This window comes from Canis lupus, chromosome 20 (genome assembly GCF_048164855.1).
Source record: "Canis lupus baileyi chromosome 20, mCanLup2.hap1, whole genome shotgun sequence".
In the NCBI taxonomy this organism is placed as follows: domain Eukaryota; kingdom Metazoa; phylum Chordata; class Mammalia; order Carnivora; family Canidae; genus Canis; species Canis lupus.
The window spans coordinates 3,011,556-3,035,345 of NC_132857.1; the positions used below are offsets into that span (position 1 = coordinate 3,011,556).

The 23,790-nt window shown below is 40.3% G+C and overlaps 1 protein-coding gene across 15 annotated transcripts in view; it reads left to right on the forward strand.

Moving 5' to 3' along the window:
• INPP4B (inositol polyphosphate-4-phosphatase type II B) overlaps positions 1–23,790 on the forward strand; it is a 709,031-nt gene that overhangs the window by 644,124 nt on the left and 41,117 nt on the right. For all 15 annotated transcript variants that reach the window (XM_072788249.1, XM_072788250.1, XM_072788263.1 and 12 more), the window contains 2 exons: positions 15,995–16,107; positions 19,968–20,122. In XM_072788249.1, the coding sequence (XP_072644350.1) occupies positions 15,995–16,107; positions 19,968–20,122 (268 nt within the window). The remainder of the gene's footprint in view (positions 1–15,994; positions 16,108–19,967; positions 20,123–23,790) is intronic.

Here is a 23,790-nt window from a genome sequence, read left to right on the forward strand (position 1 = left end):
CAAAATATTGTTGTGTCCTTTGAGCTTATATTTTCAGTTAACATTTTCCATTTTTTAAGTGTTTTCGTTTATCTTACCCCTCATTTAAAAAAATAAATCAATGGAACAAAACTGGCTCAGCGAAGGGTAAAATTAGAAAGAAGATTATAATATTAAAACTCAAAATAATATGAAATCTATAAAAAGTAACAGTACCCCATTAGGACAAGAAAACCTTCATATAAGAGTATTTCCCAGCAGTAGGTGAAAAAGAAAAGCTGAACTTATGAAGGCAATGTTGCACACCTAAAATGAGACTTTGTTAAGTCAGAAAATGGATCAATTCACCCTTCATCTTTTCTTCTTCATCAAATTCTTCATCTTTTTTCGATGAAGAATCTTTTTACTGAGGTTCGATTTGCCGACGTAGGGTATACAGAACTCCATCTTTCTAAAACTATGGCCAGGGATCCCTGGGTGGCACAGCGGTTTGGCACCTGCCTTTGGCCCAGGGCGCGATCCTGGAGACCCAGGATCGAATCCCACGTCGGGCTCCCGGTGCATGGAGCCTGCTTCTCCCTCTGCCTGTGTCTCTGCCTCTCTGTCTCTCTCTCTCTGTGACTATCATAAATAAATAAAAATTAAAATATATATATATTAAAAAAAAAAAAACTATGGCCATATAGCCATTGAAAATTCAACAGGAGCTGTCAAATAGAGGCGGGAAGGCTCTGGGAAAGCGTGATCGTTTTCTCCTAGAACGAGTGTACGGGAACGGCCCCCGAGCGAGATTATTGGATTTAGTTCCTCTAGGAAGTGGGAACAGAAGAGCAAGAGCGAGCAGCCAGGGTGCCACTCGCCGTCACCCTCTCCGGGGGCTGAGCTGACAGGTGGACACATAGGGCTCTTACTGGGAAGCAGGCCACCAGCCGCCCTGCATCGCTCGCCCGGTGCTCGGGTCCAGGGCCCGGCACCCCATCCCTGGCCTCCACCCGCCCTGCGCCTCCTCGCCAAACCCAGCGGCCCCCAGAAGCCACCTGAACTCAGAAAGGGGGAGATGAGGCAGGGCACACACCTCGGAGGACACTAACAGACGCGCAGGCCTGCGGCTGTGCACATGCACACACACGGCCACTCACCGTCACACTCAGGCTCGCGCCCCACTAAATGCCTTCCGACAGTCTGAGTCTTTTCAGTTAGCAAAGAGACTTTCTGATACAAGCTGAATATTTCCCAGGCTTTAAAGTAAATCTCTGGGGCTCCTGGGTGACTCAGTTGAGCGATTGACCCTCGGTTTCAGCTCAGATCATGGCCTCAGGGTCCTGAGGTCGGGCCCCATATCAGGCTCCACACTCGGTGGGGCGTCTGCCTCAGGATTTTCTCTCTCCCCCTGCCCCTTCCCCTGCGTGCCCCCTCTCTCATGCTCTCTCCCAAATAAATAATCTTAAAAAAAATAAATCTCTAAATCATTAACGTTCCCCCACACGTAACAATCCTAGATCTCTTCTGATTGATTTGCATTAATAAATATATTAATATACGTCATATAGAATAGATACATTTATATTATATAATCACACACACACCACACACTCTACATGAGGATGGCCTCTCAGCATCTACACACAGTGGTGCCAGAGACTACTGTCCTACTGTCAACAGGTTCAGCTGCGGGTGACATGAAATCTGCAGGACCCTTCCCCCACCAGCTCGCCCCCTCCCCTCAAATACCTCTCCTCCTTGCTTCCTTCTTACTGTCTGTAAACTTGGGTGATGAGTCAGGAAGTGCAAGAAGGTGGGGAAGGGGGTCTGAACCAGACACGTTCAGCTCGCCTAGGCTGGACTCCATAAAACACAGCCTCATCGATCCTGGCCCGGCCAGGAAAGCACACTTAGGGCATTTGCTGCAGAACGTGGGTGACAGACATGGGGACAAAAGGGGGAGAAATCCACCAGGGATGCACAGCTCCCCACCCCCACCAGTTGGCAAGAGCAGGGGCCGCTGTGGGGACTGAGGACATCAGCTGTGGGGTCAGCGGGCCTCGGCCAGCTGCTCTGGGTTCCTCAGGGTGGGAGGCTGTGCGGGGTAAGCCGGGACCCTGCACAGGGCTGCCCCCGCACCCGGAGCCTGCGGCCTCCCTCCTTCCTTTGACCTCCCCCCTTAGTCTTATTGTGTGACCCGAACCGTGAGTCTACACACAGCAAGCAGCCTAGGCAACAAGGGCCAGAGGGACACAGACACAGATCTGGGGGGAGCCAGGGCCCCGCCACTCAGCACCTCCTCTTACTTTCATCCGTGAACAAACAACCCCAGACCACCCGCATCTGACTGTGGGGTTGGCGGTTCGTGTTTCAGTAAAGCCACCGGGGGAGTCTTCGCTACCGTAGGAGTTGGGAACCACCAGGTCAGACTTGCAGAAGGCCATAAGTGAGCTATCAAAGTGTAAATTTATGTGTCATGCTTCATTTCTACCCTAGACTTGAGTGTAAAAGAAAGTGAAATTCCCAGAATATTGAACTGTTGTATCTTCTATTTATTTGCCATTCACCGGACATTCATTGACCTAAGTGAAACGTGGTGTAGAAGGCAACTGAGCGATAATCATGACTCTGGCCAACATGCGATTACCTTGACTTATGCCAAGCCAACCTAATGTGTCTAAGTTTCTCAAGCAGAAGGAATAATCTGAATACCATAGATTTTTGGCATTTTCAACAAACGTGAAGATACAGGAAGATGTAAGGCTCAAATTAACACATGAACGTTCTTCCAACAAAACTATAAATTACTGTGTAATTAACTTACTACTACTAATTTCCGTTTTGCAGATGTCCAACTTTGATACTGTGTTCCTGTCCAGATATACAATTGAAAAATCCAGTTACTCACCCAAATATTTTATTTTATTTCAAACATATATGTATTTGGAAACATTCAGATGGCTGAGGCAATTTTCACGTGTTATCCATATGCTTGGCATCGCATAGACATTAAAGATGAGTAAAAGGTATTGGCAGTATAGGAGACATTACCCTATAATGTAGGACTGCCTTCAGGTTGGAAATGTTCCAGAAAGAGCAGATAAAAGTGGAATTTAAAGATTACTAGCTGTCTCCAAATTTTCTGTACTTTTTTTTTTTTTTTTTTTTTTTTTGTCTAAACCTGCTCCAGCCAGCCTTTGGTCTACATAACTGTACTGAAACTGGTCTTTCGGGGTTTCTGTATTGTTAAAGCCAAGGCTCAGTTCTCTGTCCTCATCCTACTTAATGTAGTAATAGGTTTGACATCGTTATTTTTTTCTGTCTTTCATCACTTGCTTCCAGACCGCGGCACCTTTCTGTGATTGCTCCTACTGTCTGGCCGCTAGTTTTCCACCTCCATCACTGATTCCTTGTTAAGTTTCTGACCCCCAAACGTTGGAGGGTCCCAGGATTTAGTCTCTGAAGGCTTACTTTGCTCCTGTTGAACAGGCTCATTGCTTTAAATACCACCTATTAATTATCGACCTCTGTACCTACATCAGCAGCCCATCTCTCTTCCTGGGCCTCATTTATCTTGCTCATCACCCCAAACTTTGTCCCTGATATGCCCTTAAAAGCCTACTTTTCCTATAATCATCTCCATGTCAGTTTTTAATCAATTCTAGTTTTTTTGTTGTTGCTTTAGCAAAAAAAAAAAAAAAAAAAACAACTTTGAAGTCACCCTTGACTCTTCTGTTTTTTCTCATACCCCACTTTCAGTCCATCAGAAAATTTCATTGGCTCTATTTCCCAAGAATGTGCCACCAGTTCCCACCACCTATATTTCTACTTCTCTAGACAAGTCCTTATTATTCTCACTTTCAGATTATGGCAATAATGTCCTTCTGGTCTCATTGTTTCCTCTCCCAACCTCCCTGAGTTTTTGTCACTGCAGCCAAACTCCTCTTTTAAAAATGAAAATATCTCCCTCTGCCTGTGTCTCTGCCTCTCTCTCTCTCTCTGTGACTATCATAAATAAATAAAAAAAATTTAAAAAAAAAAAAAAAAAAAAGGGATCCCTGGGTGGCGCAGCGGTTTAGCGCCTGCCTTTGGCCCAGGGCGTGATCCTGGAGACCCGGGATCGAATCCCACATCAGGCTCCCAGTGCGTGGAGCCTGCTTCTCCCTCTGCCTGTGTCTCTGCCTCTCTCTCTCTCTCTGTGACTATCATAAATAAATAAAAAAAATTTTAAAAAAATAAAAAAATAAAAAAATAAAAATGAAAATAAAATCATGTAAGTTATTAAATTCTTCCAATGGCTCCTCTTTTTTTGGTAGACTAAAAAACCCAAATTCTTACAGTGGTCTTGAAGGCTCCCTGTTATGGCAACAAATCTGCTCTTTGTTGTCTTCTCCTACCTCTGTCCCCCTCCCTTGCTCCACTCTGCCCCACATCGACCTCTTGCTGTTTCTTAGGACTTTCCCTTGGCTATTTCCTCTGCCTTAAATGCTTTCCCATATGCAGATCCTTCACTCATCTCCTTTTAGTCTTTCCCCAAATGTCACTCTCTTAGGCCTTTCTTGACTGCCCTCTTTAAAATTGCAGTCTCCCATGCTGGTCCCCTTCTCTATAACATCTGCTGTCATCTACCTACAGTTTATCATTACCTCGTTGGGCTCTCTCTCCTTGGAACACAAGCTCCACGAGGACAAGTCTTCTTGTTTATATTTTGACTGTATCCCAACTACCAAAAACATTATCTGGCCCAGAGTTTATACTCCATAAATGCTTCTTGAATGAATGAATGAATGAATGAATGAGATAGATGAGGTCATTTAGCTGAATGTTTTAAAGAATCAGAGAAGAATCGGGATCTTGTCAATAATCTAATCTAGACTCTGCCAAGGAGCACTACTTCTGCTAGTAATTGTTGGGCGATAAAAGGATTCCGTAGTCAAATGGTTTGGGAACTCACATTATCTCTTTGAAAGTTATGGAAAGGCCTGTACCATACTCAGCAAATGTGTTATGTAAAAGACCAAAGGGTAAATGATTCAGGCTTTAAGGGCCAGATGATTGCTGTTAAAACTACTCACTAGACACTGCCATTGGGGTGCAAAATGAGCCATAGACAACGTGTGAATTAATGAACATGGCTAAATTCTAATAAAATTATACTTACAAAAAACACTGAACTGACTGGGTTTAGGCTTCAAGTCATAATTTTCCAGTTCTGTTCTATGGTGTCTAAAGCTACTTAATTTGTTGAAATAGCATTTTATTGCCACATATGTATGTATATATATATATATATATGGCATATGTAGCAAAAATATATAATACTCATGAGCATCTTGCCAAATGCCAAGTGCTTCTCAGGATATTTTGAGAAATACTGGCCTAGTGCAACCTTATTTGCCATGAGAGGCTAGGGATCCAAGATAAATTTTGTTAAGTTGACACACCTCACTAGGAGGAGAATAGGGACTAAACTGTGTATTTCCTGACCGTCAGTTAATCCTGACACTCAGTTAAGTATTCTTTTCACCTTTATGGTGCTACTCTCTCACTGCTGTAGATCTAAGGGCTGCAATTTAAAATTGCAGATTTAGGGGTGCTAGGGTGGCTCAGTCAGTTCTGAGCATCTGCCTTCGGCTCAGGTCACGATCCCACGGTCCTGAGATCGGACCCCAAGTTGGGGTCCCTGCTTGGCAGCGAATCTGCATCTCCCTCTCTCCCTCTGCTCATGCTCCGTCTCTGGCTTTCTCGCTCTTGAATAAATAAATAACATCTTTACAAATAAATAAATAAAATTGCAGATTTAAAAACGTTTAAATATTTCCAGCAGCACTTTTACTTTCTGTTTATAATTTCAACATGCTTGTAATTACAGATTTATTTTCAGCTCATTGCAAAAGAAACTCTGATGCACTTACCTCTTCAAGTTTTTAATGCTGTCTGATTAATAAAGATTAAGGAAGTTGTTTTCCCTGATATGTCTCTTTTTTCCTGAAAGTCATTTCTGTGACTTTTTGAAAGGGAAAGGGATACAAAACAGTGGTCAGTTTTAATTTTCTTTGTACAGGCAAAACCACAGACATAGACTCCTAGCGTCCAATGACTTGTCCACTGGACTGAAGCAACAAACACAAATACCACCAATAACAGAGATAGACGTACGTACACAAACCCACACACAGGGCCACCTGCCCCAGCATCGCTCTCCGCTCTTCCGTGTTACTTCAGGGTCCTCACAAATTAGATACGTCTGGGTTTTTGGTGAGCCTTATTCTGCTCTAATTTGTACAGGACAAGTCCAAAATCAGTCTTTTAGATTAATTCATCTTTACATTTTTTTCTACACTCTTTCTTTCTCACGGGGGCTCTCCTGTCTGTTGACTAAGTAGACTCGGTCCTGCATTACAGTTTCTACCAGTCATCCAATATTGGCCAGGCTCCCAGGAAACCAGCCTGTAAGTCTGCACAAGATGGCATGAAATCAGAAGATATGAATCCAATTGAAAGCTCACTTAGGCAAATCACTTGATGTTTTGAATGTCTCCATTTCATTATCGACTAAATGAGAATGATTAATATGTATATGCCAGTACTTCAAAGTACAGTCTCCCATTATCTCACCGGAGAAAGGAAGTTCATTTTTCCAGCGTCAGTTCTGTCCTGAGATGTCACATTGCACTTATGAATGTCAGAGTGATGGACAGTATCATGACAATATGCACTTTGAGTTTCTCAAGGGACTTATGTTCCTCCTGTGTATACACACGTCAACTTATTGATCCAGTTAAAATTGATTGTAAAGCTCTGCCTATGATTTGAACCAACCGGCCTCTTTTGTGCATTTGATAGATTCTTCTTCTCTGTCTTGTCTGCATTCCTTCAAATAGCTATCTATATTACCTTTAATGAATTGTTTTATCATGCTTCCCATGGAAAATGGGAAAACAATATCTGTCATGCTTCACACTGAGTTTGGAGTCTGCTTGAGATTCTCTCACTACCCCTCCCCTGCTCACTCTGCTCTCTTTCTCTCTCTCTCAAAAAAAAAAAAAAAATTGAGTTGAGGAATCTGTGTCAAGTCCCTTTTCATACTCAAATTTTCTATCTGTGCATAAAACTGTCTCAGGTATCTGAGGAATGTAGTTTGTTGAGAGTTCTCTACCTACAAACCATCCCCCAACCCTTTGAAATGACTTGAAACTGGAGAGTCAGCAATCAATCAATTATTCTCTGATAATTACTGCTGCTTCTGATGTAATCACTGCTTCTCTGATAATCTTTTTAGAAAGCATATATTCCTTTGTGAAATACTCTGATATCATTCTGATAGCACTAAGATCCTGATATCATCACCATTAGAATAAGTTCATTGACTCCAAAGTGAGGAGTAAGGTAGATATTAAAAATCTCAGGTCTCACCTTCCCTTTTGGAAATAAATATACCTTAATTAATTCAAATCTTCTAGGACTTCTAGAAGAGTTATATCCAGCAAAGAGCCCAACAATTAAAGGTAACTAAAAACTTGTTCTGATTTTTAATTAAATATCAACTAGCAACCTATGATTTTCCTTTTTAAATCCTTTTTTCCAACTCTAATTCACTCTATTGAGCATGCCATGCTCTCAGACATCCACTACTTACTATTCTACTTTCCTCAACCAGCAAGGGCAAGGTCTTCTCCTTCATTCTGGAAGCACCTTTATTTCATCATGCTTCCAATTCTGCAAAACAAGGCTCCAGATAAAGCAGAACTCATCTTTGAAGTCAAGTAAGGGGGAGGAACTCAAGACTCAAGGATAAAACTATCCTTATCTGGTGGGTCAGAAAAGAGAAGTCTGACAACATGAGTAGAGTAATATATTTTCTTGCTAACAATAAATATATGAGAATCTCAGATTATAAAACTAGAGCTCACTTCAAGTCAAAAAAGGAGCTTATATGAATGAAATAAAATGTAGACCCTGGATTCTTGTGACCTATTTTCTTTTCATTTTGGAGCCTCCTAGAGCAGCTTTATTTCCATCATCTTCTCCCTCTATTTTACCTCATTCGTACCTCTCTTAATACCTCAAGAGTTCTCTTTTTTATTCTGTTCAGTATGAAATATTCGCGATCTCATTCCTACTTGCCTCCAGGAGCCCAAGGAAGTAATGTGGAGGCCTTGGCTATTGGGAGAAAGCCCTGTCTTCCCAACTGTCTCCCTGCGTTGTTGAGGCTATCATTCTGGCAATATGAGAGTCAGTTCCTTCCATGTTACCAGAGAAGTGAAGGAGCATGGAGTGCTGAACTGTTCTTTTTTGGAGATGGCCTTGTTATGCATCTGTGTCTCTGTGCTGCCATTTGGTTTGGCATATTTCACTGGCAGCCTGGCTCATACATGGTCAGGGAGGGGGGCACTGGAATTACCTCAACAGCTGCTTCCCTTTCTGGCCTAAGCTTTGAGAAATCTGTTCTTGCTTTGGTTTTCAGACCTTTAGTGTGTAATGTGTGCTCTCAACAGGACTAATCTTGCTACTCTTGTCAGGGTAAAATAAAGGAACTTAGAAGTTACCCTGGGTAAAAGAAAAGGTGGCCATTCAGCTGCCTTCTGTGCTAAGGACCTAGGCCGCTTATTTGAACACACGCATGAGTATCCCAAGCACTGCAACTTGGCTCACAGGGAGACTGAGCTGCGGGGGCACTGGGGTGGCTCAGTCAGTTAACCTTTTGATCTTGATTTCAGCTCAGGTCATGATCTCAGGGTCATGAGATCGAGCCCAACATCAGGCTTCACACTGAGTTTGGAGTCTGCTTGAGATTCTCTCACCACCCCTCCCCTGCTCACTCTGCTCTCTTTCTCTCTCTAAAAAAGAAAAAAAAAATACTGAGTTGAGGAATCTGTGTCAAGTCCTTTTCATACTCAAATTTTCTATCTGTGCATAAAACTGTCTCAGGTATCTGAGGAATGTAGGTTGTTGAGAGTTATCTACCTACAAACCATCCTCCAACCCTTTGAAATGACTTGAAACTGTTTGGAGAGTCAGCAATCAATCATGACTGTCCTCAAAAAAAAAAAAAAAAAAAGGAAAATGGGAAAACAATATGTTATAATTCTGCTCTCCTCCCTTCACACAAAGTCCCATGGACTTCAATGTCAAATATTAATAAGGAAATTCCTAAAGAAATTTTAACCCACTGCTTTTAATATATTTTAACAATTACTTTTAAAGTTTGTCTTTTCATTTGCTGTGGATGATGCAAACTTGAAATTCATTTAAAAGGAAACAATGAAAGTGCATAGGTCAAAAATATTATTCAGCTCTGTTCAGGTAGGGAGTTTGATATTTGATTTCCTATATTGCCTTTTTCATAAATTGTTAAGTTGGAAATACAATTTAGATAAAGCCAGTTTCACTGGGGCTTTTTTCTATATTTTTCAAGATTTTACAGCATCTGAAAGAACGTAATTTCCAATTTTAAGACATCTCAGTGGCTTTCACCTAATTGCTTTTGTTTGCTTGCTAGTACATTTAACTCTAATTATTTCAGAATTAATTATAGAGAAGACTTGATATCACAGAATATAGTACTAACCAAGGTGGACTGTGAAAGTATTGTCCTTTCTATGTTCATTTTTCATATGTAGAGATACAGGCCCTTCCAACTTCTTTTTTTCTTCCTTTGTAATTCTGATTATTTATTTATTAGGTAAATTATCCCAAGTTTACTCATATGAAATCAGAATCATCTTATTTGTGCTCACAGATTCTGTGGGTTGGGTATTTAGACCGCGTGTAGGGATACTTTATGTCCACTTCATGATATCAGGGACGTCCACTGGAAAAAAGATTGGTGGCGGGAGAGGGGGTCACTTAAGTGACCAGGAGCTGGAGTCCTCTGCAGGCTTCTGGACTCACATCCTAGCACCTGGGCCATGCGGACTCAAGGCTGGACTTGGCTGAAACCATGGAGTGGAGGGCCTAAACAGGAGCTTCCGTGGGGTTGAGCTTCTCCAAACATGGTGCCTGGGTTTTTACAGAGAACACCTCAGAAGAGGGAATACGCACAGCAAAGTTCAAAGAGAATCAGGCAAAGAGCCACATAGTCATTTATGACCCGACTTCCAAAGTGAGCATCACTCCTGCCTTACTCTGTTACAATCAAGACCGTCACAAGCCCACCCACGTTCTGCAGGAAAGTACACAGGCTCCACCTCTCAACAGAAGGAGTGTCAAAGAATGCGGAGCCATGTCTTCAAACCATTGCTGTAGAAGTGATTGATGTGCTGCTTTACAGACACATTCTGACTTATTTGTCTTTTTCTCACCTCTAAAGCAACAATACACATCTGCAGTATGGCTGGCCAGTGTTAAAAACACCGATACAAGCATGTGTTTTTACCTTAGCATATTTTTTATCTCAAGTGATGAAAACCTTCACTCAAACTGGCTTGAACGATAAAGAAAACTTATGAACAAAACTGAAAATTCCAATGGTAAGACAGGCAGCCCTTCAAGGGAAAGTCGCTCCAATGGCTTAACAGTATTGAAAAGACACTTTCCTGCCCTACTTCATCCCTCAGCTGCTCTTAGTGTTGACTTTATCCTGCATCGGTCGTCTAATACCAAAGGATGGCAGGTGTGAACAATTATCCCCATGTTCAACCAAAGAGATAAAAAGGACTTTTCTTCCTCTTCCACATTTGAGTCCTGAGTTTCACTCAGCTGGGGCAGGACAGGTCACTTACATATACCCCTGGAATAATTGCTGAAGTCACAGTCCAGTTCTACTGGCTTAGTTTTAGATGCCCATCCCTAAAGTAGTCCTGATTTCACGGCAGCTGGGATTACAGCAGTTGAGTTCAGAATGGGGGTATGATTGATCCATGTAAATTTTGTGGCTGCTATGAAGTAGGAAATGGGTGGAATAGGCGCTGGGAATTCAGCTTTAATTTCCATTTCATCTTGAAATACTCTCTGGCAATATACAACATTTGACCATGAGATGAGGAAGCTATTGCCTTGGCCTCGTTAGCATCACACATCAATCAGCTAAGAGTTTACAGGCCCATTCCTGTTCACTTGTCTGCACTCCGCCTTTGATTCAATTCAATGTCATGTTAAAGAAACAAGGAGAAAAATTGCTATAAATAGTGACTCTGAATTCGGCTATTTTGTGCCCTTGGGGAGTGATAAGAAAACAGTCACAGAGTTTGTGAAGGTTTGTGATTCTGATCTTTGTGGGTACCTGTATGCACCTTACTTTAGATAAATTCTGACTTTTGTCTGGGAAAGTAGGCTTCCTATCTGAGACTGTGAATGCTTTCCTAAGAGCTAACGTCTTCCTCCATTTTTCAGAGTTGACACAATTTAACAATGTAGGCACTTCTGCCAAGACTTTTATTAATTGTTTTCCACTTCAAGTTGATGAAGCATGGCAGGGTTATTGTCCTCATTTTGCAGTTGAGAAAATAGGGACAGAGGGTTAAGCAACTCACCTACGGCCACATGTCAAAGCAGGGACAGAGCTGGCATTGGAAATCACTTTCCGGGAATCTTGGCTCCGCCGTGCTTGCTTTAAAAAAAAATATGAAAGTTTCAAACAAACAAAAAAGGAACAGATCATGAGATAACAAACACTAAGGAATCCATCACTCAGCCTCAGAAATGTTTTAAGAAAAAATACAGGTAGAATGAAAGCCCCTTTTGCACCCCTTCCAGTTCCAATCCCTCACCTTTCCTTCCCTGAGAAAACTAATATCCTGAATTTGGTGTTTTACATTCTCATACACATTTTTACCCCATATATATTATCCATAAAAATATGTAGTTTTGCATGTTTAACTTCATATTATTATTTTGTATGAGTCCTACAATTTTTATTGTTTTGCTCAACATAGTTTTTTTTTTTTAATTAAAGATTTTATTTATTCATGAGAGACGCAGGGAGAAAGGCAGAGACACAGGCAGAGGGAGAAGCAGGCTCCCTGCAGGGAGTCCGACGTGAGACTCGATCCCGTGACCCCAGGGTCATGCCCTGGGCTGAAGGCAGAGGCACCCGGGGGCCCCTCAACATAATTTTTACTCTATATTCATACTGATATATACATATATAGTACAGCATGTTTATTGATTTTACCCATTATATATATAATATTATGTTTCATGAATATATAATTTATTCTCTTTATGAACACTTAGATGGGTTTTTTTGCTGTTGTTTAATATTATAAATAATAATGCAGTGAACATTCTTGTACCTTTCACCCGATTACTTTCTTGAACCCCATCTGAAACAAAAAATACTCTTATTGAGATAGGCATGGAGATTCAATCACCCTGTCTAAATTCTGTGCTGGAGTAATGCAGGAGTGAGTAGCAAAGGCAAGACTTATTGGCTGTATTTACATGTGAAGAAACTCATTTTAAGTCTAAAAACCGATTCATATTCCTGTATCCCAGGATTTCCCGTTGGTTTATCAGAATCTATCATTATATCTTGGAATCTCACTTACTAATCTACAAACTGGTTATTACTAACGATACTTCTTTCCAGAATCAGACCTAAATTTCTGTGACCTGTAGGATTTTTGTCAGGTTGAAAAAAAAAAAAAAAAAAACTGGCAACAACTAAAGTGTTGAATTGGTAGAGATGTGCTCTGAATAAAGCAAGTTTTATCATTACAGAAATAGAAATAGTGGCCTAAAAATTTTTAAGAACATCAAGATAACTTCTTTTTAAAAAGCATGCCCTGGGAAGAAGGAGTGAAATTTCGATGGGACATCATGTCTAGCTATCCTAAAGCACTATCTTTATGGGGTAGAAATAGACAAAAGATGATCCTCATTTGGCTTCCATTTTGGATCCTTATGGTCTATTTTAAATGACTGATGGAAAAAATCTTCATATCAACAATGAAACTAAATTATTTTTGAAAAGTCATTGTACTTTATCCTGGATTCTCAGAATTCTGAAGAAGTGGTTCATTGTGTTAATATTGGAACTGCCTTCTAGTACCACCGGCTAATTGTGAAGACCCTAGCACAGATTTAGGGAAAATTGCTGGTGTAGGAATTTGGAGCCTGGAATTTTTTACTTCCTCTGACTATGAACCTTAGGAAAGTCACTGAAGCATCTTGGACGTGGGGTTGCACTGAGTCAGTAATTTGCAAATTTTTTAGGTTGACTCTATGTTGTTACATCAATTTTGAGGCTTGGGACAATCACCATCATCATCATCACATGGAATAGAACAGAATATATTCAGAGAACAGTGTATGCACTAAGAGTAAATATTTCATCAAATGCTTGTTACAGAAGGGTGTGTATGTGTGTGTGCGTGATGCTGTGGGTAAAATCCTCATTCCATATTCCTTTCAAAAACATCCAAAAGCATTAATACCAGGTGACTTCAGAAAGTACCGCAGGGACCTCTCAGATATGGTTATGTCCCTATTTAAAATTCCCTAGTTGCTCTCATTTTTTAGGATGAAGTCCAGATTTCCCAGCATAGCAAAAAAGGCCCTTTGTAATTCTTGCCTCTGGGACCAGGCCCTGCGAGGACATAGTGAACTCTGAGCTCGCTGCTTCGACAGTGCTGCTTCATGTCGCCACACTTCTGCTTACGTTTTTCCTTGGGCCTCACATGCTTTCTGTAGCCACAAAGCATTATCTTTGCTAGAAATCCGTCCACATCCAACTATTCTTCGTGGAACTGTGCATCCCTTCCCTTGGGTCTCTGTTATTATTTTTACCGACTTACTGCCGTAGCCCACAGTAGACTTCACTACAGTTAGTAGTGGTTTAAAAACCTATCTCACCCTACTGAACCATAGACTTTGAGGTCAGATCTCTGTATCCTAAGAATTTTGGTTCTCTCCTTTTCTTACGCATATACTGTGCTCTTCTCCCTTTCTTTTAAAATAACGTTATTTTTTTAAAAACCGCAAAAGTTCATTTTAAATGTCCAAATGACATGAAAGGGCAGTTGAAAAATCACTCTAAATCCTATAGCCTAACAATGACTGATGCCTTGCTCTGCCTACATGGTTGTATGGAGAGATGTAAGCACGCACACATATGCATACAATGTTGTATGAGTGAATCAATTCACTGATCTGACCAATTTTTCCTTCCAACAATGCCAAGGACACCTTTCCTCTTAATGATATACCCATACATAATTTTAAGTGACTGCTTATAACGTCAATTCTTTAAGGGCAGTGATGGTAGACCTGACTTCTCTCACGCTATATCAGTGAAAAAAGTGGCATCATTGTCCTTAACTTTCTTTGGTCAGCCATAGGGTCCTGAGCTGGTTTGGTACTGCCTTCAAGGCATTCTACGATGCCTCCTTCCCTTTGTCTCTGGGCTTTGTCCTATTAAAATTTCTGTATTTCAGAGTCTCCTATTAGCAATGTGATGTTTTCAGTCAAACCTTGTCTATAAGAGAATCACCTATAGTTACATAGTAAAGGTTTGACTTCTGATAGGTTTTTTTCCATTTAGTAACTAATGCAGTGGAATCATGCACGTTATTCATATGAATATTTTTACTATCATCACCCTAATGTAGGTATGCATCTCGCTTGTACTTGACCTTCCCCTATTCTGTAGTCATGACATTCAAGATGGCATATAATTGTTGTCAATGAATATTTTTATTTTACCAACCACTTTCACTTGTCGTTAGATAGAGATTCCCAGAATAGTTCATCAGGATACTTCCCCACTCTCTGGAGCTAAAGTCAAGAACTACACAGATGTATTATTTTAATACAGTGAAACACCTGGTACAGTTTGGGGAACTATGAAGTCACATTATGATCACAGTTTATTTGTGTCGTGTTTGTGTATGTGTGTGAATGTGTGTGTATATGCAGGTGTATGTGTGAGAGAGAAATCCGACTCAGGAATATATCAATTTTCCTTTGCTGTGACCGGAGAGCCTACGTACAGTCCACATTATTCTTATGGATTTTCTCCTGTTTTCAGCCTCGATGAAAACTCTTAGGAATTCTTCGTCCTCACGATGTGGCTTCAACAGTAGAGCACGTTTTCATACTTTATAGCATTAATCCAAAAACTTTCTTAGAAAGCCTTTTTGTTTCCATCTTTATAATTCTGGTCTTGACCCCATCTCACCAAGTGTCAAGGATGTCTGTGACATAATGTTCGTTGCCTTAGGTTTAATATAAAATGCATGCCATCTATTACCTATGCTTTAGCTATTAGGATGTAGGGATCTGAACAATCAGTCATTTCCTGCTTCCTGTCTAGTTATCTCATATAATTAACTCTCACCCCTCATGGTTTCCCTCTCTCCATGCCATGCCTGTGCTCCTCAACAGCAGTGGTTGAGGAGGATAGATTTTGCCCTCAAGGAACATTTGGCAATGTCTGGAGACATTTTTGGTGGTCACAGGAAGGGTACTACTGGTTTCTAAATGGTGGCGGTCAGCAATGCTTAGGTCAACACCTTACAATGCAGAATAGAGGTCCATTCCCCACGACGAAATGTTACCCAGTCCAAAAGGTCGGTAGTGCTGAGGTCAGGGAATCTTGCTTAGAAACTGACTTTGTGTGTTTTATCTGAACCTTCAGATTTCTTCCACCCCTGAGGTGTTTGGGTTAACATATCCTCTTGGTTCAGACTAGCTGCTTAGTAGCAAAAAGTGGTTATAAGATATTAAGATATAAAATTCTATCTCCTGTCTCATATTGTGTCGTGCTTTGGTTGAAGTCCGGCAGCAGCCAGCATCATCAAAGATGCTTCCCTTGTTAGGAAAATAACAGTATATGAAAATTGACATTGCCACAATAGCACAGAGTAGGTCATGGAGGAAACTGAGGCATATTTCTAAGTAAAAGAATACAGCCGGAGAGATTAATAACTATGATTATCCTCAGAGTAATAAATATGATTATCCTCAGATGTTCTCTGCTCCAAATGTTATTTGTTGTTATGGAAATTCTACTTGCACGTACATTGAACAAATCTCCATGGGAAGCTTAATATTAACACTATCTCTCTTTCTTCCTTTTTTTTTTTCTCAGACATTTCACATTTTCAAGAACAAAATGATTTAAAAGGACTACTAGAAAATCTCCATCAAAATATCCAAGCCAAAAAAAGAAAGAATGTAGAAATCATGTGGCTGGCTGCAACGGTAAGCACTCTCCAGCCAGATCTTTGTCCCTGTCACCATGATGTCCAGCGACCATCCCTGGGTACCCGAGCTGTAGGGTCCAACCTCTACACTTTGGGTTATCGGATGCCATCCTCCATTATCTAGGGGATTAGGCATTCTCAGTGCTGGTGGTAGCTCTGTCAGTACATTAGAACACAAGGTGGAAGAGGAGGCTCTCAAGAAGAAAGAATTTTACTCTTGGCTTTTCTGGTGGATGCTGGGTGTTGTTTGACAATTGGAGGCTCAAATGAAGCGTCTGTGGTCTCCTTTCCATCACCTGTTGTGATGTCAGTCGCCCGTATCAGGATGCTGAAGTGCTGCCCTAGAGACAGACGGTTGCAGCAGAGTGCAGCTAGCGGATCTCACGCACGGCCTCCGTCAGGCTCCTGGACATACTGTTCAATTAAGGAGCTTGTAATGCGTTTGTTAATTTAGATATTAGCGTAGAATTTATTACCGATGGATTGCTCTTGGGGTGATGAGCTGTATTTTCTACGGTTCTTCTTCATGTAGTGGTACCCTCAGGGGAGAAGTTGTGCCTCATTTCCCACCCCCGGTTCTAGCACAGGGAGGGAGAGAATAATGCCTGTGTTTTTTAAACTCTTGTCTGGCAACCACTCAGGCATAGCTCACACGAAGTTGTGAATTTTGTTAAGCAGTCAGACCCGAAGATCCTTTCCTAATAAGAGGATCTTTTCATCAGAAAAGGCACACGTTGGAGATCTTTGTGATGAATGCCATATTTGTAGGCGTTGCTTGTGTAATTTGGGGTTCAGCGACTGATCTTCTAACATAACTCCATTCCTTCTGTATCAATAGCATATAAAACAAAGCCTCATCCCTACTGCCAGTGGTCAATCAGAATCCAATATGACTTACCCTCTTCTGGGAAAAAGGAATGGATGATTTACCATGAGTCTATATAAAATAATTTACCGAGAGCAAGACAGGGGAGAGCTGCTTTGGCTTCCCTTCATGCCCTCTTGGAGCCCCAGGGAGGAACATCAAAGGTAGCCATATGAGACATGGCTTGCAGGCAGCTCATTTACACCGGCCCCATTTAGCACCACACTGCAGCGCAGGAAGGTTGTTTTTAATAGTCTTCCCCCCACCCCCCACCCCCGGTGTGTCTGCTCTTTCTATCTTCAAAGACGGCTATGGTTGTTAATTCTCACAAAAATTGCACACGGAAGGTCGTGAGCTATTTTTGCTATTTTACTAATGATAGGATAATAGGAAGGTAATTTGATCATTTCCCAAGGCTTTCTGACAGCTTCGGAACAAATACATATATCACTGTATACGTATCATGAAGTGATGCGAATTGCTAAGTGAAGGATGTACGTGTGCGAACACCAATGTGCATTTTCTCTTCGTATATGTAGTTTTACCGATTGAATATGTAAAAAAAAAAAAAAAAAAAAAAAAAAAAAGCTTTTCCCATGAGTCTTATTCATTCGTGTATATTCTTTTTAAAACTTAAACACTGACCAAATATGGCTTTCTCACAACCTAACTGTTGAATGGGTGATTATCTGCCTTGATAAGTGCATGACACCCATAATGTGCAAGCTGAGCATTCCGTAGGAACACTGGCTTTATTATTACAGCATTTCTGTAGGGCGACACCTCAGTTTCAATGTCCTCTTTGTAATTCAAGGACTTGGATAATATTTTGCATTTGAAGACATATAGAAATTCCCTTTGACATTTTCCAAAAAGCTGTTCTCTCTATTTCATTCTCATTTATTTATTTATTTAATTTATTTTTAAAATGTATTCATCCGAGAGAGAGAGAGAGAGAGACAGAGGGAGCACAATGGGGAGAGATGGGGGAGAGGGAGAAGCGGACTCCCTGCTGAGCTGGGAGCCTGACGTGAGGCTCCACCCCAAGCCCTGGAGGTCATGACCTGAGCCAAAGGCAGACGCCTAACCAACTGAGCCTCCCAGATGCCCCTTCTCGCCTATCTTTTAAAAATCTATTAGTTAAATATTGCTGTGTTCTATTTTACATTCTCATTGAAAAAAATATAAAACTACTTGGTTTTGTCTTGATTGAACTTTAAGAAATAAAAAGTAAGAATTTAAGGAGACCACATGCCAATGAAGTGAATTAAATTAAGTTCATATGGTTCAAAGAGCTATAGAAATAAGGAAACCAAGACTCAGCCTGTCCCCTCTGATTGAATTGCCCTTACCTCCTCTTGATGCTAAATTTAGAACACTATCCTCACGAGGATAGTGGCATATAATAGAAATAACACGTTTTAAAGAATATTCATTCTTTTTAAAAATCATTATCACATACATGGCCATTGAGGTCTATATTTCATTATTATGAATATAGCCAAGTCTTTGTTATTTTATATTAAAAATTCTGAAATACACTTTATTTGAAAAGATTAGGGTTTTCCAGATGAAAAAAAGATTTTATGCTTGTGCTTTCATATTTCTTGAATCAGTTATATTGGAAATAGTGACAATGTACCAAAGGTCTAATAAGGACTTGTAAATCCTAGTCTGATATCAGAATCACAATTAAAACATGGTAAAAACCCTTGATAAAGCATGTTAGTATATCTTTTCCTCACAGCAGATAACTGTTAAGGCCTCCTTGATGGCAGGTAATGAAGCAAGACTGTATTATATCACATTAGATTTATTTTAAGCACATATTGATTAACATTGTTGACAGTAATGTATAGTGTTGGCATCTCATATGAGAGCCCTGCCATGGCACAGGGAAGAGAAGAGAACGGAATGATTCACCTGCTAACCAGAGGGCAGTGAGACAAGAGATAATTGTGGCTCAGAGATTTTTCTCTTAAATTACGTTGGGATAACAAAAGAAACAGAAAAGGACAGAAGCTAACGGCTCAAGTCATGATCTCAGGGTTGTGGGATCAAGCCCCTGCATCAGGCCCCACGGTCAGCTCAGAATCTGCTTGAGGTTCTCTTGCTCCCTCTCCCGATGCTCCTAAATGAATGAATGAATGAAAAATAAATAAATAAATAATCAATCTGCTTGAGGTTCTCTCGCTCCCTCTCCCTCTGCTCCTCTATAAATAAATAAATAAATAATCTGCTTAGGGTTCTCTCACTCCCTCTCCCTCTGCTCCTCAATAAATAAATAAATAAATAAATAAATAAATAAATAAATAAATAAATAAATCAACCAACCAACCAACCAACCAACCAATGAACAAAATCTTTTAAAAATAAATGAAAGAGCCAATCATTATGAACTTTCTTAGCGTTGTACCCAGTACAGTAGAGGTGCGATTAACAGTGACCATTTGGTGTCCTCACTCTTACTAGTTGCATCGATGAGGGGCTAGCAGTTCAGTTACCTGCTGCAGTGGCAACATGTGGATGTTTGAAATCTCATAACCTAAAGCCAAAACTAGCAAATGTTTCTTAAAGGTAAAGTAAGATGTTAGCTATGTAGGATTCAGATCAAGTGTCTGATCCAGGCACTTGGATATCTTCCTTTCACGATTAAGGCATCGCTCCTGAGCCGTGACTGTCTCCGTCATCCACTACAGCCAGGCCTCCTCTCAGGGAGCACGGCTGCCTCTGCCGGACACTTACCACTTCCTCCGGCTTCAGCAGCCCCGCACCTCACACATCATATACAAAGAACTACATAAATTCAATCTGTTCCACTAGCTTTTGAAATGAAAAGATAATGTTTTTCATTCGCTAGGGCAGATTGAACTAATTGACTATCATAAATTAACATAAATCTGGTGTGTTTAGATAAGAAGTGTTTAGACGAGTCCGACATTTTAGAGTCATCTACAAATGAGCAATAAACTGTTTATATGCCTGTGTTGCAGATTTGTCGCAAACTAAACGGTATTCGTTTCACCTGTTGCAAAAGTGCCAAAGACAGGACGTCGATGTCAGTGACTCTTGAGCAGTGCTCAATCTTGAGAGATGAGCACCAGTTGCACAAGGATTTCTTTATCCGAGCCCTGGATTGTATGAGAAGGTAGCCCATATGTCTTCAACTTTCTTTCTTATAAGGTCATTTTAAAGCTTTGTTTCATTTTTTTTTCCAAATACATATTTTACTGGCAGACTAAATATTTAGTGACTTCACTGCATTTCCATGGCTCATAGCTTGTGGCATGAAAGATAAAATAATGTTAAGTATTCCCTCTACTAGGCAATAAAAAGAAAAGGTGGCTGGATTTTGATAATAGCTTATTAACTCATTTAGATCCAAGTTGTGAAGGGCTCTGGTCCTTCCATATATAATACTTGAAGAACAATTTCTTTGCATATTAGTAATTATGAATATGCACAAAATAAAACTAAGTTGTTATCCAAACAAAATCTTTCCTAACTACAGTTCACAGATGATCTTCCTAATGTCTTATAGGGTCTCTGGGTCGGTCACCTCCTAAAATTATTTTCACATCCCTCATCATAAAGATGGGATGACACTGATACTTTAGAGAATTAGTGTCGTTACTCTGCTGACATTCCGAATGCTATGCCTGAAGTCATGTTTCTTGATTCATTTCCACGGTAATTAAATCTAAAGTGTAAAAGCCATAATGGGAAGGAAAAAGTGTCTCATTCACAATGTCTATCAGCAAGGACACACGTTAATTAAAAAGTTAAAAGAAATTGTGTCTCTGCTGAAAAGACTGACTCAGAAGCACACCAGCTAGTGTGGGACAGCCTCTCTGTTCCCAGAAGGAAGTGTCCTGCGATGCTCTAGAGAGGGTTGCTTCTTCTCCGGCATAGCATTAGCTTCCACTTTTTTTTTTCTTTTCTTAACCGCTGCATTCTTTCGTTGGGGACGCGGATGCTTGCCTGCGCTTGTCCTGTGCCTGCATGTGTTCCCCACCAAATGAGAGATTTCTGAGCCCTCTCTGTTACCGCATTTCATGTCTCTTGGCATTTTCATTGTTCAGTAGAGTTCTATCGTGATGTTTTGATAAATGTATGAGGATGTCTTAGAGGCCTGACATGACCATCTCGGCCATATAAAACGCATTTGGTTGATATAAAAAACTTCTTTTAGAAATAATCTCCCGGCACTAATGGGAAGAATTCCGAATCTGAATCTGAAATCTTCTGATGTGCCTAAAAAGACTGCATACGTCACCATGGATAGAACAAAGCCACCAGGTAGGGAGAGTAGGAACATAACCATCTTATAGGCCAGATGCACCAGAGGACTACACTCATTCAACAAACAGGAATTATCTGGCAGGTGCAGTTGTTGTTTATTTAAGGCAGGGATAAAAGAGGACCCTTAAATTAGAAAAACAGTTTTTCCAAATTGGTAAATAAAAGACATATGTGTCATATACATGTTAAAATATAAAACTAGTTAGTGTGGTACTGCATAGCGTTTATGTAGAATTGACATTATATACGTAACCTACTTGCTCATGACATGACATCTATGGGGTTTAGTTTTGGATCGTTAAACAACATAAGGTAGAAAATTTTAATCTAAAAACACTGAAGATCTTAATTTCCATACCCCCACTTCTCGGGGGGGGATCTCTATATATTTATATTTATAGATTTTTTTTATAAATTTCCAATCTGTCAAATTTATCATTTGGTTTTGGGAACGCATGAGAGCTATGTGAGGCTGTGAGGGACTGTGTGTGCGTGTGAATGCGTGTGTGCTATGTGGATATGTTTAAGGGAAATAAGATATGTCTTTTCCTTTAATAACTGCCATAATTTCCTTCTTTGGATATTCTGTGTAACAGTCTAAGTCCATTGGTTTATGAGTTCTGGCGACATAGAGTAAATGAGAGCATGGGGTTTGGGAGCCAGCTGGCATGAGTTTTAATGCAGCCTATATGCCACTTACTAGCCACGAGCACATTAACGTCCTACTGCCTCCTAATGCTTTAGGCAACTTAACCTAAACTCAACCTCTTGGTGCCTCAGTTTACTCATCCGTAAAACAGATGTGATAATGATAGTAGCTCTTCTTAGGAGTGTGTTCAGGATTAAATGAAGTGACATGGATAAAGTGATCATACAGCGATTACTATATGATATTCATTAAGTAAATAAAAAATAAATGTTGAGGGTCATAATGTCAACATTCTAACCTTCCAGGTACAGTAAAACCTGGTCAACTATGGTCTCTATAATTTTTGTGAACATGTTATAACAAGTTTTGACTCGAATACTGTATATTAAAGTTGGCTGCCAATTCTTATAAATAAGTTTCCAAATGCAATGCTTTCTCTATTTAAGAAGATAGTTCTTTAAATTCTACCTTAAAGTGTTCATGTGTTTACAAATGCTGTGCTAATTATGGATGGATCGTATTGATTAAAGTAAGCCTGGATAGGTTTTTTTATAAATGGCTTTTAGGTTAACGTGTATTACTGCATGCGCCTAGGATTTGAGTCATAGATTTGAGATTAAAGAGTCACTCCAGAAATCTAGTCAAGTCTGCTTGACTTTATAAATAATGAAACTGAGATCTAGAATGTTTTGGCGAGGACTATTCAAACAGAATGTATTGGAGCTGGCCAGCACTGGAACATAAATGCGCTTGTTATGTTTTAATGTTATTTTCTTCGTACCAAATGAAACAAATTACTATCACTTAAAATTATCTGGTAATGAGTTTGACTCCTTCAAATCTGGAACTTAAAATATAGTTGACCCTTGAACAACAAGGTTTGAACTGCATGGGTCTCCTTATGTGTGGATTTTTTTTAATCAACACAGTACAGTACTAAAAATGTACTTTATTTTCTTACAATTTTTCTAGTAACATTTTTCTTTTTTTCCAGCTTGCTGCTTTGCAGTAAGAATACAGCATATAATACATATAACATACAAGATATATGTTCATCAACTGTGCTAAGAGTAAGGCTTTCTGTCAACAGTGGGCTATCGCTAGTTAAGTTTTGGGAGGTTCACACATCATACCATACATGGATTTTCAACTGTGCAGGGGTTCAGTGCTCCTAACCCCTATGTTTTTCAAGGGTCAAGTGTATCATATAGGTCATGTAAGTCTTAAAAAACATGCGCTTTTAGAAATTTGAGACTGTGTACAAGACAGAATCTGCCCAAATCCTGAGCTCTTGAAGAGCAGACTCTAGTTCTAGATGTAAACTGTTTAATTTCGACCGTATCAATCATGTCCACCATTGTACTGGGGTGTTGAGCACAGTGTCTGGTCCAGAATAAAACAAATAGAAATAGGGGTTGGATAAATGAAGAACAGTCCAAATAGGAATTCATTCTGCTTCCTTTTTCAGAACTGTGTAACAACTTTGTCTTTTTTTTTTTTTTAATTATGTTTTCAGTAATGTTCCAGGCTGTGATTTGGTTCTTACTGTTATGTCTAAGCCTCATCTCCTGAGGTTGCTCTTGGGTCTGTGTAGTTCAGTGGCCAACGATTAGCCAGAGGTTGCTCTCCGACAGTTCAATAAGGCTTCCAACCCCTTTTGGTGCACCCGTGGACTGTGAACAGGGTTTTCAGATCTGCTCTGCTCTTCATTCCCACCAAGCCTGTTAGGTCCTGCTAGTTGGCAGGGATGTTCAAGGTGGAGCAAAGCCCTCCATGGCACTCTCATTTTCGGGATCCCCAGTTAAATCAACAGCTGGTCCTCTGGGAGTGGCCCCAGTGGGACTGCTATCTCAGGCTAACCGAGA